This window comes from Adiantum capillus-veneris, chromosome 15 (genome assembly GCF_014529385.1).
Source record: "Adiantum capillus-veneris isolate H3 chromosome 15, ASM1452938v2, whole genome shotgun sequence".
NCBI classification, from domain to species: domain Eukaryota; kingdom Viridiplantae; phylum Streptophyta; class Polypodiopsida; order Polypodiales; family Pteridaceae; genus Adiantum; species Adiantum capillus-veneris.
The window spans coordinates 38,961,592-38,978,947 of record NC_140945.1 but is presented as its reverse complement, the minus strand read 5'-3'; the positions used below and the strand labels follow the sequence as shown (position 1 = coordinate 38,978,947).

The window sequence follows — 17,356 nt, the reverse complement described above, 5'->3', positions numbered from 1 at the left end:
GGCAATATCACTAAGGGAGGAGCAGTCGCATACCCCAAGCATGGCTCCATTTGCCTCTAGTAAACGACATATATCCCGGAATCCATATTTTGTAGCATCAGATAAAGGCTGCAAATAAAACCCACACTGCTGAACAAGACAATAGTTGTAAGCAAGTCAACTCCACCAGAATAAGAAATTTATCAAGAGTTTTTTCTGATATGCCACATGAATGTGACTTTCAATCTCACGAATATATATACCTTCAAAAGGTCAGAAAAGTTCCGAAAATAAATTAAAGAATACACTATAGTTGAGCGGAACAGACATGTTCAGCATTCTGAACTTGGCAAGCCTTCTTCCTTGAAGTCTTCTTTGTTTGATTCAATGACAAATCGAAGGAGTAAAATTTCATACAGTAATGCCAGCCAATGGGACATACAGCAACATATTTCAAAGCAGTAATCTTCATGTAATGGGACCCATAAACAGGCAAAACCTGAATACCTCAAATCATTCTTAAGCCCTGGACACAATAGGGAGTTCCTTCAAGAAGCTACAGAGTATCATTGAGAATGCAGGTTTTGTGGTACTCAAATGAATATGTTTCAATAAATAGGGAACGGGTAGAAATATGGAACAGGTACGCCTTCTCCTCTTGCGGCCACTCATTGACAGTCGATAGCATAGTCTCCTTCATCATTGGCTTAGGTAATGCAAGTTAGAAATTACTAAAGCCTTATTCCGCATGCTTCATGTCCATCCATGATGAGAGAAATTTAAGCCTAGGAAATTTCAGTGAGGAAGTTTGACAAAGCCAGGATGTATATAGATGGCTCTTCTACAAATGAATAAGAAAAATTGGATGGCTTACCGTTCTTCCCCATCGGTCTTTTGGATTAACGGAGGCGTTGTAGTTTAACAGTAACTCAACCACCTTGATGTGTCCCTCGCTTGAGGCAAGATGTAAAGCAGTTCTCTTGTCATAATCAGCAGAGTCAGGAGAGGCTCCTTGCCGCAAAACTTTATTGAGTCCAAGCAAATCACCTTTGCTTGCACAGTACAAAAGTTGATATGTGTAATCCACCCGAGCATCTGTTTGCCTTTGAGCAGACTCATTCTTTAATGCCAGTCCTATCTGCAGCAAATACGATAAATAGTTATCCCTACAGTATTCTAAAACTTTTGATTCATCTCTGAGCACCAAAGATTTTAATTGCGGTTAGAGAAAATTCCAAAGGATTCCGCTATCAACTTCCCACAGACCAAGAGTAGATCCTCAAAGAAGGACTTAGCCAGCCCAAGTAAAATAGAAAGAGAAGCTCAGAACACAATGGGACAAAGGCAAAAGCCTTCCATGAGCTTCTGAATAAACAAATTACAACCTTCTATTCTTACACCCGTCTACCCATGGCACCTTCACTTACATGATGCAACATGCAGCCTTCTCCCTCCCCCCTTCCGGCTCCCCCCCCCCCCCCTTCTGAAAAATAGGAGACGAACTAATGCATGCAGAAATCACTACTTTGCCCCTCTCATTCACCTCCTTTCGTTAGTTCGTAAAAGATCCTCAGCATTCCTTACGTCTCTAAGAGGTAAATATGGCCTCTGAGACCAAACTAGTATGTAAAATGAAAATGTATCTCTCAGTTAAGGGAAATAGAAAACTAAGCCTCAAGCTAAAGGCTAACAGGTGTCCGCTGCTCTTCGGCTCCGATTTCCTTCCGGCACTTTACACAAACAGTTTTGGCTTTTCGAGATGCTTCAGTCTCCGCACTCTCAGTTTGCAGCCTTTTTTGGTTGGGACAGATTTTGGGTTCTATGGGCCATCTGACTATCGCAACTTCTTGATGTTTCAAGGCACTGAGGTTGCCCTGTTTCCCTATTTTCAATTGTCGCTTGGCCAAGTGCTGCATTTTGCTTATGATGCTGGGGACATTACTCTTGATGCATACAAGATTTACTTTGACTGTTTCTAGCCCTCCGAGCCTCATAGTGCTCCGCTTTTTGTATCTCTTTTTTTGCATGGGTTTTCCTCAATTTGAGGTCTTCCACTTGTAAATTAATAAAATCAGATTTACCAAAAAAAGTGTGTGTGCAACCAGCGCAGTGCCGCCCCTTGGAGCTCCAGACTTGCGTGCAGGTCGCGAACCTAACAACGTGTAGGTCATGAACCCTAGAAGCACGCACGCTCCTTGTGCGTGAACTCTAAGTAGAACCACCTCTCAGGCCTCTTGCGGGTGTGAAGGTTGCTGCTCTTGTGCTTGTTGTCGGGCAGCACGTCATGCTAGGGTCTCATCACATCTGCAGCAGACGGCTGGTTGTCGTGAACAGGAAGCTCGGGTGTGTCACAGGCAGATACAGGCGTCTGTTTCTACGGTATAGCTGTATGCAGGATATTTTCATGTACGCCTGTTGTGATCTCATGTACATATGGCTGTGGCTGTTGTGCAGAGACACTGGTAACTAAAACACAAAGAAAAAACAAGCACAGAGTTTGGTAGTGTCCATTTCATCGGGTTTTGGTTTCTGCTGGGTTTTAGTCCTGCATGTCAGAATCATTGTGTGTGTTTAAGCGTCAGAATGCTATGGAACATTCCTCGAGCCCCTTCTAAAATGAGAACTTGTTTGTATGAGGACTTTGAGGAGGTTTGGCAAGCCTAGGATGGTTAGGCTCGAGCGAGGTGCGTATTCCCGTGCAGGACCTCATGGATCCGGTTGCTCAGTATGCTATGAATGCAGTCATCTTGTTCTTGTTAGAGTTTTAGCATCTCAAGTGAACTGTCCAATGTGATCCCACTATTTATTTTGGCTTTTAGGAACTTATTTTACTTATTTGTCAAAGTTTGGGTAGGGCAATTTACTGAGGTTGCTATATATGCAACCCCTTGCCTCCATTGTATTACACACTCAGTTCTTCATTGCCAAGGTTGATTGGTTCAATAGACTCTCTCTCTCTCTCTCTCTCTCTCTCTCTCTCTCTCTCTCTCTCTCTCTCTCTCTCTCTCTCTCTCTCTCTACACTAGGAGAGTCTGGGAGTCACCTGGCTTGGGGACGAGGATGTCAGATTACAGAGACCAGTTTCTCACCATATTGTCTTGGGGGTTCATACAGAGACCACGCTATATGGACACATATATGCCACATAGCTCACGGGTGGCGATTGGTCAGCTGAGAGTGGCTTCACACAGGTTAGAGATTGAGATCGGGAGACATACTGGTGTTCCCAGGGAGGAGCGAGTCTGCAGAGCCTGCACAGAGGAGGTGGAGAGTGAGGAGCACTTTGTATGTAGATGCACAGCATACACTGAGATCAGAGGCAGATATGAGGCCTTATTCAGAGGACAGCCCACTCTCCGAGAGATCATGGACTCTCGAGATCAGAGACAGCTCGGACGTTTCTTACTAGAGATACAGAGCCATCGGGACACACTACTACAGCCACGCACAGCTACACAGACAGAGGGGAGACAGTCGCAGCTCACAGACTTCTTTCAGAGGATTGCCACCCCTACCTCACCAGATACTCAGAGAGGAGTGACACTCCCACAGGCGGAGGTGAACCGAGCTAGACGACGACCACGAGTCACAGGCTACAGGGGCGTGAGCTCCCACCACCGACAGATCGAGGAGATCCGAGCCCGGGAGCGCCGTGCCACTGAGGAGCGAGTAGCTCAGATGAGGGCCGACCCGACAGCTTTCATCCGGGTAGCCTTGGCACCAGCCCCGCCCATGTACCACATCTTACATCCCCCCATTTGTACCGGATGGAGCTAGAGAGCTTGATGCATTCTCATGATTGTACTACCTTGAGCATATAGACATGCATATACCCCTAGAGATAGAACCCCATCCCTCCTCAGATACTCCATTACCTACATTCAGTTCAGTTTTGTATCAGTTTTGTTTCATTTGTCTTTCCGATAGACGGATGACATACACGCCATGTACATTTGATTTGTCTCATAGGCCGATTTCGGCCTGACATAGACGTTAAAAATCTTTCTTTCTTTCTTTCTCTCTCTCTCTCTCTCTCTCTCTCTCTCTCTCTCTCTCTCTCTCTCTCTCTCTCTCTCTCTCTCTCTCTCTCTCTCTCTCTCTCTCTCTCTCTCTGTGGCGAGGGACGAGGGCGACCTGCTGTGGACGAGGGACGAGCAGGCTGAGGCGAGGGCAATCTACTGGTCGAGGGACGAGCTAGCTGAGGCGAGAGCGAGCAGGCTCAGGGCGAGGGCGAGCAGGCTCTTGGCGAGAATCGCGGGCGAAGGCGAGCTGGCTCAGGCGAGGGCGAGCAGTCGCGTTGCCAACCTGCTGGACAAGGGACGAGGGGGCGAGCTCTCTCTCTGCTGGACGAGGGTCTGCTGAACCTGATCAAGGGCGAGCTGCTAGGCTTGGGCAAGCTGCTGGTCCTGTGTCAGGAGGGCGGGACGAGACCAGCCTGCCAGGGCTAGGGGCGAGGAGTCAGCCAGGACAAGGGCCAGTACCTGGTGACTAGGGCGAGGCCAACCAGAGCGGAGGCGAGACCTCCTCTGATGGACCAATCAGTCGAGGATGGTGATGCAAGTGGCTTCACCACCCCACAAAAAATGAAAGCGACTTTCAAGCGGAGGAACAGAGATAGTATACTCTCGCCAAGCTCACTGCGAGCAGGGAAAGCCGTCAGAGTCCAAGATGATTTAATGATGGAAAGGGTTCAAGTGATGATTAAATCTGAGCTCAGCTTTATGAGAGATGACATCAGGAAAGAGATGTACGCAAACGCAGATAGTTATAAGAATTCTATGTATGCAGATATGAGGAAAGAATTAGATAAAGCGATGCTTGGTAGGCATGATGAGATGTATTTATCTGTGAAAGGGGAGATGCAGGCTCTAATGCGTGCAGAAGTGAATGTAATGGAATGTATTATGCAGAAAAAGTTGGATGAGGCAATTACAAGCTTCGAATCTTGGAAAACCAATATGGAAAAATGCATGAAGGAAAAAGATGCAGTGATTGCAGAGCTTAAAGGAGAACTTGCAGCTTGCAAAATTATGCCCAAAACGGAAGGGGGAAATCAGCCCTCGATGTTAAAGGAGCTCGAAGATATTAAGGAGCAAGTGAAAACTCTGCGCGAAGGAGAAGAACAAAACTCGAAAGAGGCTTCCTCATGGGCGGAGCGCCTTGTTAAAACACAGGAGAAAGTTGATGAAGCAGAAAAATGGATCGAAGGTGCAAAGAAAGGGAAGGCCCGGATGCCAAAAGCCGCACAGACTTCTACCATCATCAATATGACCATTGAGGAGGAACAGAAGAGGAGGACTAGAGCCCTCCATGTGCGTATTACTAGTATCAAAGACACCGAAAATGTAGAAGACGAAGTGAAGGAACTCTTGCAGCGCATGGGCATCCCGGAACCTATGCACACATGTGCTTGGAGAGTAGGAAAGAAGGGAGTGGATGAGAAGGGAAACGTCAAAGAGAAAGCACTTATTTTGCGTTTCCCGACTTTGGAAACAAGGAAGGAATTCTTGAAGAAGAGACCAGCACTTAAGAAAACTGGAATATTTATGGGGGATGACCTTACTTTAGCACAAATAGCACATATGCAAGAGTTGATGCCAGAGATCAAGGCAGCAAGGGAGAAGGGAAAAATTGCCTTTTACAGAGGAGGGAAAGTAGTGGTTTTGGAAAAACGCACAGCATGACGGTGCGAGACATATGGGACCACACTCCGGATGGCGGCATGGAATTGTAATGGATCATATAGGCTGGATGTGGGTGCCTTTGAAGATAGCTTCAGAGATAGAGACATTGTCTTTTACTCGGAGACACATCAAAAATCTGGACAGCTGATGCCAAGTGTGACTGGCTATTTATGGGAGACATCTTGTCGGCCAGACGCTAGATCCCAGCATGGAAGTCAAGGTTCAGGAGGGGTAGCAGTCTTATTCAAGGAAGAGTTGTAGCCGCTATTACAGATTGTCCGGAGAGATGACCAGGCGAGATACATGTGGGTGAGACTGAGAGCTGAGACAGGCAGATTCTTATACATTGCTATATGTTACTTCCCCCCTAGCACATCAGTCTATACCTCACCTAGAGGGCAATCCCCTTTCTCTATACTTGATGATGACATATGGGAGTTCTCTAGAGATGGAGATATCATTCTCTTGGGAGACTTTAATGCCAGGACGGCCAACTCCCAAACGGTATTTTATGATACCTCGGAGGAGATGCTTAGAGAGATGGATATATCGGAGATGGAACTTGACAGACACTCACAAGATAAAGAGCACACAGAGTATGGGAGATATCTCATGGAGATGACAACTACGCATGGTCTGGCCATACTTAATGGTCTAGTGATTTTTCCTTCGTCTCGGGGTTTCACATGTTTTCCACACATACATGGGGCCAGTACAGTGGACTATGTCATGACTTCATCGAGCTTCATCTCTCATATTCAAGATCTTAGTGTGGGCCCTAGGCCTGTTGGAGTAGCAGTGGACCATGCTCTCCTGACTTTTTCAGTCTCTTTCCAGTATAGTGTCTCTCAGACACCACCGAGGATTGCACACATACAGTATACTTTTACACCAAAGACGGATTCAGTTTATGTGGAAGAGATTTACAGACGGATGGGGGAAACTGAGCCTGTATATACAATGGAGGAGATCACCACTTTATTGACGGAGATCTTGCATGGGGCAACAGCAGAGGCATACCCACACACTCAACCAGGTCAGAGAAGACGTTCTGGGAACATGCCTCAGAATAGTTGGTATGATGAGGAGTGCAGAGAGATGAGAGTTCAGATTCAGAGCGAGCTTATACTTGGAGTCATTACATATAGACACTCTCGGATTGCCCTTCGGCGTTTAGTGCGACGGAAGAAGCGGGCCTTTTTAGCCCAGATGGAACGTGATTTGTATCAGCTCTTTTTGAGCCGAGATTCAGGTGAGACCGGGCGTCTCTTCCATGAGCAATCGCCTCCTCCAGTGATTACCTCTCCCGAGATTTGGGGTCAATATGCAGCATCATTATATACAGTACTTGGGCAACCACCATTACCAGACCCTCTAGAGCCATGTCCAGCCACTAGTACCTTCTTTACCACTGAGATGGTGAAGAACGCCATTGACAGGATGAGGACTAGGAGAGCATATGATCATGATGGTTTGGTGGCAGAGCACTTGATACATGCTAGAGATTTACTGTCAGAGGTTCTTGCGCGGTTGTTTAACCGTGTCATGTGTGAGGGACTACCCGAGTCCTGGAGATTATCTACTATTGTACCTCTTTTCAAGGCAGGGGACCCCACAGTACCAGGGAACTACCGTACTATTATGATAGGGCACACATTGGCACGGTTGTATGCATCCATTCTTGTACAGCAACTGAGTAAATGGGCAGAAAATGAGGGCATACGAGCAACAGGACAGGCTGGATTCAAGAGGGGTTTCTCCACGTTGGACCATATTCTTACACTCAGAGCCATTATTGAGGAGGGTCCGGCACATGGGAGACGGATGTATTGTTGCTTTGTGGACTTCCGCAAGGCATTTGACACAGTGCCAAGGGCCAGATTGATGCACAAGCTACTGAAGTTGGGAGTACCCACAGAGATCATATGGGGGATCATGGCTTTATACGGCTCAGTGACTGGCCAGGTACGCACTCTTGAGGGGATTTCTGACATTGTCCATTCCACTATTGGAGTGAAACAGGGGTGTCCTTTGTCCCCTACACTTTTTGGTATGTATGTAGATGAGGTCTCTGACTACATTGACCGAGAGGGTGACAGAGGCGCTCAGCTGGCAGGGACATGGATCCCTTTATTATTATATGATGATGATATTGTGTTAATGTCAGAGTCACTAGAGGGCATGCAAAGACATTTGGATGCATTGCACAACTTTGCAGAGGATAGTGGACTGTCTGTGAACCTTGGTAAAACCAAGGTTATGGTGTTTAACACCACACCACAATGGGTCAAGAGATCGGCACCTACACTCGTATATAGCCAGGACACTGTGGAGTACACAGATGAATATACATATCTGGGGGTGGTATTCACGGGCCGAGGTTTACCCTGAGGAGAGCAACAGAGACTAGACTATCCAGAGCCTATGCGGCATTAGGAGGGCTAGAGAGGATGTGTTCGCAGGTTCAGTTTCAAGAACCACGAACAAAACTATGGCTCTTTGATACTTTGGTTGCTTCAGCTATGCTTTATGGGGTCCAAGTTTGGGGACCATCTATGAATCATGACAGTTGGAGGAACATGGAGAGACCGTTGGTATTTATAATATCCCGGATGATTAGAGCCAAGGCCTCTGTACCACATGCGATTATTCGAGCGGAGATAGCCGCCCCTCCTATAGAGATTGAGGCTCTTACCATATCAGTGTCCTTTATGCACAGTCTATGGGATACACATAGAGGCAGATATACTAGGCTGGCTCTTGAGTCCTCTAGACAGTTAGCGATGCAGGGAGATGCATCATGTTGGTATGCACAGACGACCTCATGGTTTCAGAGGCATGGTCTCAACATGGATAGATTGCCTCCCTCGTATTCCCTGGATGCACCCTCCCTGCCAGTCACACGGACGGAGATCACTAGACTCATTCGATAGGATCTTATACGGTTGGACACCAGGAGGACATGGGTAGAGCCGATACAGGAGTTGGGCACGAAGATGGCTTTCTACAAAGAGCACCTTCTCCAACTTTCAGGGGATGGGTTTGTGACTCGTCCGAGCTACATGGACACTCATTTATCTCATGATCTGCGATGTGCTATTGGTCAAATTCGCACATCCTCACACCAGCTGGAGATTGAGACGGGTAGATTCAGAGGGATACCACCAGAGTCTAGGATATGTCAACTATGCGGTAGAGAGCCAGAGACAGAGCTACACTACATATGCCACTGCACTGTGTATTATGAGATACGAGGGCGCTTCCATTGCTTATTCAGGGAGGTTTTGGACCCCTAGATAGAGTCATGAGGTATTAGGACCAGAGATGCCTTGGCTTATATCTACTTGAGCTACACCGACATAGAGACAGTCTGTTGGGGAGACATGGAGTACGACAGTCGCAGAGACAGATCACACTTCTTTGGATCGAGGGAGCCAAGAGACCAACCACCGGCACAGGGTTGTACCCGCATTCATACCAGAGGCACCCTCATTGACAGGGCGATTGAGCTCGGGAGATCGAGACGACCACGACCGAGACACAGGAGCACACTACATCGACGGAGACTCCAGCAGAAGATCAGAGGCATTCTAGCACGACACCCAGAGTGTCATTGAGGGTCTATTCTACATTTTCACATTTCACATTTCACATTTCACACTTCATTTTCAGTTTTCATTTTTACTTTCAATACTTTTTGTACTTGTACTTCAGACATTGTATTAGATTCACCACTTTGTATCTGATGGTCTCATAGGTCATTTTGGCCTTTTGAAGACGTTAATATATCATTTCATTTCTCTCTCTCCCCCTTGGTCTCTACGCTTCCGCATCGTCGACTTTGACATGGTATCAGATCCGTGTTGGTGAAGAACCTTGGTGAGGCGGAGCTGCACCGTAGAGAAAAGAAGGCCCCCCTTGCCGGCCACTCTCTGCCCCTAGCGTTCTAAAGCGCTACCCTCTGCCGGAGTTGTTTGGGCTCCTCCCTCTCCTGTCGCGCTGATCCACTCCTCCTTGCGACAACGTTTCAGAACGGCAGACAACACCCTTCCCCGCCCCCTTCACCCGTCTGCGTTTTGATATGCACTTCCCAATAGCACTAGGCGGCAACCCCCCGACGACAGCGTGAGGCCTCTTGGCGACGCCAGCGGAACCCTTTCCTAGCCCCGCGTTTTGAAACACAAGCAAGGCGACGACTTGGCGTTTGCAATCCCCTTCCTGCCTACAGAGGACCTGTGGTGCTCTTTGGCAACGACAAACCTCCCCCACCACTACACAGTGACCTAGCGTTTTAAAATGTTGTAGGCCAGCAGGTGTTGGGTGGCATTTGTCTGCTGAGAGGGTTAAAGTCGGCCACCTTGGAGATAAAGTAATTGCAAAAAGAAAACACGCTCACTCTCTCGCCAAAGGGTACCTCTCTCGTGGTCATTCGCGGCGAGCACGGCCTCCACTCTTTGCCTCTCATCTCTCATGTGCACGCTAAGCATGGACTACAACAGGACACTCAAGCGGCATTCATTTATGCCACCCCGGTGAGTCAGGACCTTAAGACTCCAGAACGGTATTCAGGTTTGTTTAAGAAGTACGAGCATCTCTTCTTGCATGATGATCTTCCACCCCGTCTCCCTCCTGAGCATCCAGAGGATCGTCGCATTGAACTCATGGAAGGAGCACAACCTATCACAGCGAGGCTCCCTACCACTTGAACAATCTCAAGAAGAAGAATAGAGCAACAACTCACAGAGTCATTGGCCAGGAGATTCATACGCCCTAGTGTAAGACCTTTTGTTGCTCCTATTTTATTTGTCTGCAAGAAAGATAGCTCTTCTCGTTTGTTTGTAAATCACAGGGCACTCAACAAGATGACCGTCAAGAACAAGTTCCAATGCCTCGCATTGAGTATATCCTCGATAGACTCAATGGAACAAAGGTTTTCAACAAGGCCGATCTCAAGAGTGTATACCATCAAGTAAGGGTGGTATTCAAGGGCGACATCTACAAGACCGCCTTCCGCACTGAGCGAAGGCAATGGGAGTATGTTGTTATGCCTTTTGGATTGGCAGGTGTCGTGGGTATTTTCAACCGTCTCATGGTAGGTCGTTTTAGTGACATGATCAGCATATGTATGTTTATGTTTCTAGATGACATTCCCATTTTTTCTGTATCATGGGAACAACATGAACGGGATGTAGAGAAGGTTTTAGCCCATTTAGATGAGTGTTAGTTGTACATTGCAGCTAAGAAGTTGGAATTTTTCCTAACTCAGGTTACTTATCTGGGCTGTATCATTTCTGCAGACGGTGTCAAGCTAGACCCCGCAAAGATAGAACAGGCTCGTAATTGGGATTTGCCCAAAACAGCATATGATGTGCGTTCTTTTTTAGGTCATATAGTTTGCATATAGAAAATTTTGCATACGCTGCCGCACCAATAAGTGATGGAATAGGAGCCATTCAAAATTGCTTGAACTAGCAGGAGATACTGCTCCCTATGAGACTGTTGATCATGCACATATGACTTCAAGACATCAAAGGCTAATTGATTGTAGATCTCAGTTTGACCATCCGACTATGGATGAAATGCAGATGAAAAATTTAACTTAGTGCTAAAATTTTCAAAGAGTGCTTGCCAAAAATGTGACGTAAACTTGATATCTCTATCTGACACAATCAACTTTGGCAAACCACAAAGGGGTTACCAATGCTTAATGAGCAAACATGCTACATCTTTGTGGCCTTACAAAAAATTAACATGAAAAACTTGCTGAAAGGATCATCAACGATTGTTAAACATTGTGTATTCCTTGAATGCAAACTACGTGGAAAATTAGTCACAAAATCCATGGAAATGTCCTGAAATGGGCCTTCGGGAATAGGCATTGGCATCAAAAGAACTTGCTGCTTACCCCTAGGGGCTTTGACAAATGGAACATTGTGTAGCATACTTAAACACATCTTTTCGCATTTAGGCCAATATAAGAATTTTTCTATTTTTTCTAAAGTGGTATTCATGCCTCTGTGCCCACCCGTGAGAGCATCATGTGCAACGTGCAATATGGCTTGCCTAAGAGAAGGTAACACACAAAGACGGTGACAAAAACATAAAAAGACCGCCATGAATGAGATGGTTGCTAGGCTCCGAAAGCAAGAGCCTATAACCATTGCTTACCAAACTCAGAATCTCCATACCAATTCTTCATGCTGTCAAACGAGACTCCTTGAATGGAGACTGTCGAACTTGACTCAAGAGCCAAGATCTGTTCTTTGCGACTTAACGCATCTGCCCCAGGGTTAGCTTTACGAGGAACATATTCAATCAAAGCACCAGATTGCTCAAAAAACTGAGGCCACCATGCTTGGCAGTCACTCCAATCATCAATGTGCAGTAGGCACAGATTGGAGCAGAAGAACCCGGGCCCTCAGTACCTACAATAAAAGTACCTTCTTCCAACTGTTCCTCAACACCCATCGCAAGCATTGGGACCTCTTCAGCCCAGCGTTTTTCAGCAGCACCATCAGACTTTTGGACAGCAGCAATCAGCGTTTTCAGCCCAGATTGTCAGCGTTTTCAGCATTCAGCACTAGCCTCGTCGCAGGTGCAGTTCCCGCAGCAACACCTCCAACGTTTTCAGATTTCAGCCCATAGCCCCATCAGTGTTTTCTAATTTCAGCCCTCAGTACCATTAGCGTTTTCAGTTTCTGCATTTAGCATCGCAGTCCCAGCACCTACCGCAAGCATCGTCAAGCATCTTAGCATCTAGAACCATTGTACCAACATTTGTGCAATCTAAAGCAAATACCTCTCTAGCAATAGAGAGGGGGGCCCTTGGAGGGGGGTTTGGGACCCCATTTGGTGTCAATCTTCTCTCAGCTAGATACCAAGACTTGGATACAGCCGGCACAAGATCTGGGCACGAAGATGGCTTTCTATGGAGAGCATCTTCTCCAGCTTACTGAGGATGGTTTTGTAACGAGGCCCAGATACATGGACACCCACTTATCTAATGGGATACGATGTGCTATTGGCCAGATACGCACCTTCAGATTAAGACTGATAGATACAGCGGAGTACCAACAGAGGCCAGGACATGTCCCCTATATCAAATGGAGCCTGAGATAGAGTTGCACTACACATTCCACTGCCTAGTTTACTATGAGATACGAGGCCGCTTTCACTGCCTGTTTAGAGAGGGCTTTGGACCACTCTCTAGAGTCATTGGGTATGAGGACAAGAGATGTCTCGGACGGTTTTTGCTCGAGCTACGCAGACACAGAGAGAGCCTAATGAGAGGAGAGGCTAGCCAATCTAAGAGACGGATCATAGACTTCTTTAGAGCGGACACTAGGCAGCCCGAGGAGCAGCTACCACAGCAAAGCTCACATTCTCCTCACACTAGAGGCACACTGATCGATCGAGCGACCGAGCTAGGGAGATCTTGTTGCCCACGACTGCGGAGAACTACACAGTATCGACGGAGGCAAGATTCGGATCACTTTGGCCCGACATGCACGACACTGGATCAGACTTTTGACCATGGAAGAGATTGATGAGATCCGCCATCGATCCATGATAAATCTCCTTTGATTTAGCTCTTTTGAGTATTGTACACCCTGCTCATCTTGTACCACCAGCCTTTGTATCAGTTCTTACCCATTATATCCCCACACACACATCCACATTGTTGTATTAGCACTCAGTCACTACTTTCACCCCCCTACTCATATCCTACACAGTTCCAGCTGGCTGCTTAGTTCACATCTACCAGCTTAGGATTCTATATTGCCCCTTTTTCAATACCTTTTATTTTTTATACTCAGACCCCTAAACGCCCGATCAGACTACTGACCATGGAGGAGATTGATGAGATCCGCCATCGACCGATGCTGGATCTCCTGTGATTTAGCTATTTAGCTATCCCAGCAGCTGCTTAGTTCACATCGAGCGGCCTAGGTTTCCATAGTATTTTTAGCCTATTTTGTTATATTGTTATTGTTGTTATTTTTGTTACTTTGACTTTGTATCAGATCCACCACATTGTAACTCTCTGGTCTCATAGGTCACTTTGGCCTTTTGAAGACGTTAATATAACATTTCATCTCTCTCTCTCTCTCAACATCGACGGGGGCTGCACTTTGGCTCGACATGCACGACGCCCGGTCAGACCACTCACCATGGAGGAGATTGATGAGATCCGCCAGCGCGACCGATGTTGGATCTCCTGTGATCTAGCTGTCCCAGCTAGCTGTTTAGCTGCTTAGTTCACACCTAGCAGTTTAGGATTCTATAGTAACTTTCTGGTCTCATAGGTCACTTTGGCCTTTTGAAGACGTTAATATAACATTTCATTTCATCTCTCTCTCTCTCTCTCTCTCTCTCTCTCTCTCTCTCTCTCTCTCTCTCTCTCTCTCTCTCTCTCTCTCTCTCTCTGTGTGGATAGTTTCCTACGACGTTAAAACTTTCTTCTTCTCGGGTGTGTGTGTGTGTGGGGGTGTGTGTGCCAATAAAAAGAGGAAAATGGTATAACCTTTCTATCACCCAAGTGTGGTAGATTGGTTATGCCATTTCCCTCTTGAATAACAGGTCTTGAGTTCAACTCCTCGTCGGCTAGATCTTTAAGGTCTCTTGGGATTGTTAGGAAATAAGACGTAGCTAAATAGATAATTGAGTAGATTACTTACTGGAGAGAGACAGATTTACATACACGAGATTATAGAGTAGAGAGAGAGAGAGAGTACACACGATATACGTGGTTCACCCAATGTGGGCTACGTCCACGGGAAAGCAGCCACTCAATGGCTTTAGTACTTCAAAACAAGAAGTAATTTACAAAGGGATTATACCCTTAATGGAGCTCCCGCCTTGCTTCACTCTCACCACCTCACACTCACCTTGTTGCATCAACTTCACACTATGAAATGTGTGTAGAAATGGCCTCCTTTTATAGGCCAAAAGGGCTGCCCTCTCTTATGAGAGACAGCCATGTGTAGCCGCCCTTGTGCGAATAAGTCCAAATCGGACCCTCCAATCCGCCCATGTGTGGCCGCCCTTGAGAAGACAAGTCCGCTTTTGAATTCGGCCACCGGCCATTGACCTCCGACCACCGGCCACCGGCCATTGACTTCCGACCACCGGCCCTGATTCTTGTCCGTGAAAATTTTGGTTTCTGGTGAGTGATTTTCCTTCACGCACGATGGCTTCTCCTCATAATGGGGGCCTTACAAATGTGCGCTTTTACCACAGAAAATTACAAGGGTAAATCAGGCTCTATACTTAACAATCTCTCACTTGGAGATTGATCTCCAAACCAAACCTGTGACTGCTTTCCATTCTGGCTTCTTATCCTTGAATGCCGATTGAAGATGAGCAAAAGCTCAACTTCTCCTTGTTGACCACCTTTGTAAACATGTCTGCAGGATTTTCACTTGTATGCACCTTTCCTAGCTTTAGTTGTCCCTCTTCCAAAAGAGTGCTTATGAAGTGATATCTCACCTCAATGTGCTTTGTCCTTGAATGAAAGGCTGAGTTCTTCGCAAGATGGATAGCCCTTTGGCTATCACTGTACAAGACACAATTGTCTTGTTTGAATCCAAGCTCTTCTAAGAATCTGTGAAGCCACAGAATTTCTTTGCTTGCCTTCGTCATTGTTACGTACTCTGCTTCCGTGGTAGAAAGTGAAACCACTTTCTGCAGCTTTGAAGCCCAGCTTACTGCTGTGCCTCCAACCGTGAACACATAGCCAGTAGTGCTCCTTCAAGTATCTTTGTCACCTGCCATATCTGCATCAGCATACCCTTCTAGAAAAATATCAGTTCCTCCAAAATACAAAGCATTTGTTGTTGTCCCTTTTAGATACCTGGAAGCAGTTTCTGATCTACAGAAGATCAAAGTACCAGAGAAACAACAACAGGTAGAAAAAGCGAAGCATACAGCAAAGACAGTCTTGAAGAACACTTTCCAACAAGTGTCCCTCTATGACATGTTGCGGCTAGATGCGAGTTTCAGAAGTGACACCCTTGCAGTTATTCAGTCACTTTACCTTGGAGCAAGTCCTAGTGGCGGGTACCTCCCAGTGCGACCGTCAGAGTCCTATATGATATCCAATCCTGCTGCTCCACTCACTGATTATAGAAGCCCTCGCCTGACAGTGTCCATTTTGGGTCGACAATTCTCAGGAGTGATAGTGGATGGTGGATCTGGCATCAACCTGATGCCCGAGTTCACTATGTTAACTCTAGGTCTACAACCTACTCGCCCTGCTCCCTTCACAGTTACATTGGCCGACCAGCAGACAGTCTACCCAGTGGGCATAGTGGACAATGTGCCTCTGCAGGTACAAGACTTTACTTTTAACTTGGATTTTGTTGTGGTTCGTCTTCCCCAGGTTGAGGGCGGATTTCCTTTGCTCATTGGAAGACCATGGCTGCGACACACTAAAGCACTTCATGATTGGGGAAACGACGCAATGTGGATACATACTTCTGGCTCCTCGATGCAACCCATTCTCTTAGAAGGTGGTATGGATCCCGTGGTGCAGCAAGTTTCTTTGTCAATGGAAACCAAACCTGAACAAGAACAGCCTACTACACCTGAAGGGTCAGATGAAGATCTGTTGGAGTGGTTAGAGGCTACCAAATCTATGCCTTGTTATGGAGTCTCTATTCAGTCTTTGCATGAAGGTACACCCTCTTCAAATGGTGCCACAGTAACTACACCAAATGAGCCACCTGAGCCTATGAAGAAGTATAGAAGCAATAAGAAATCTCCTCTACAAACACCTTTGGTGTCTGCTTCTCCGACCAGAACAAAGCTCTCCTTTGTGTATAGCAAACTCCCTTCACAGAGCCCGTCCTACAAGATGAATTCTAAGATCATGATCGCTGTATTGCTCATGGTAGCTGCGTGCTCATTATTTGCACCTATCTACCCTATCCCCCTCTTCCCCTCACTACCCCTCGCCTTACCCTCCCCCTCGCCGTAGTCCCTCACCCTCCCTCCCCCCTCTCCCACTCGCCCTCGTCCTACCCTCCCCCTCGCCTAGTCCCCCTCACTACCCTCGCCCTCAGTCCCTTCCCCTCGCCCTAGTCCCTCACCCTCCCTCTCCCCCTCGCCCTCGCCCTACCCCTACCCTCGCCCCTAGCCCTCCCTTCCCCCTCTCGCCCTCGCCCTACCCTCCCCCTCACTCGCCCTCGCCCTCCCCCTACCCACCCCCTCTCGCCCCTAACCACTCCCCCACTCCCCTACCCACCCCTTCCTACCCTCGCCCGTACACACCCCCTCACTCCCTCTCGCCCCTACCCACCCCAACTTGCCCTCGCCCCTACCCACCCCCTCACTCCCTCTCGCCCCTACCCAGCCCCCCCTCGCCCTACCCACCCCCTTCCCCCCTCGCCCCTACCTATCCCCTCTCCCTAATGGGAAACTCTCTCCAAAATAATGCACAGCCCAAACAAGCAGCCTAGAGGCAGTGTATTTTGTGTTCATTCCCTGCATTGAGAGAGCACCTGTAGGTAGGTAGATAGGAGTGAAATTATCTTCAGTCAGCGGGACTAGATGAAAAAGTTTTGGCAGTTCGTGCTCTACTTGCTGCCATCTGTTTTCATGCATATCAGCAGGTCTCATACATGATTTTGCAGAGGGTTTCACCTCAAACTCAATAAGCAGGCAATTGCGTGAAGCGACTGGTGGTCATTGTT

General features: G+C 47.2%; 1 protein-coding gene across 6 annotated transcripts in view; it reads right to left on the bottom strand.

Moving 5' to 3' along the window:
• The window catches only part of LOC147440553 (serine/threonine-protein kinase VIK-like), a 148,584-nt gene that overhangs the window by 85,313 nt on the left and 45,915 nt on the right, over positions 1-17,356 (bottom strand). For 4 of the 6 annotated variants that reach the window (XR_015190408.1, XM_086530273.1, XM_086530272.1 and 1 more), the window contains 2 exons: positions 854-1,117; positions 34-126 (listed from right to left, as the gene is read on the bottom strand). Coding sequence is in view for 5 of the 6 variants with exons in the window: in XM_086530273.1 (XP_086386399.1) it covers positions 34-126; positions 854-1,117 (357 nt within the window). In the remaining variant the exon portion in view is untranslated. The remainder of the gene's footprint in view (positions 1-33; positions 127-853; positions 1,118-17,356) is intronic. The other 2 variants (XM_086530271.1, XM_086530274.1) reach the window with 1 other exon arrangement.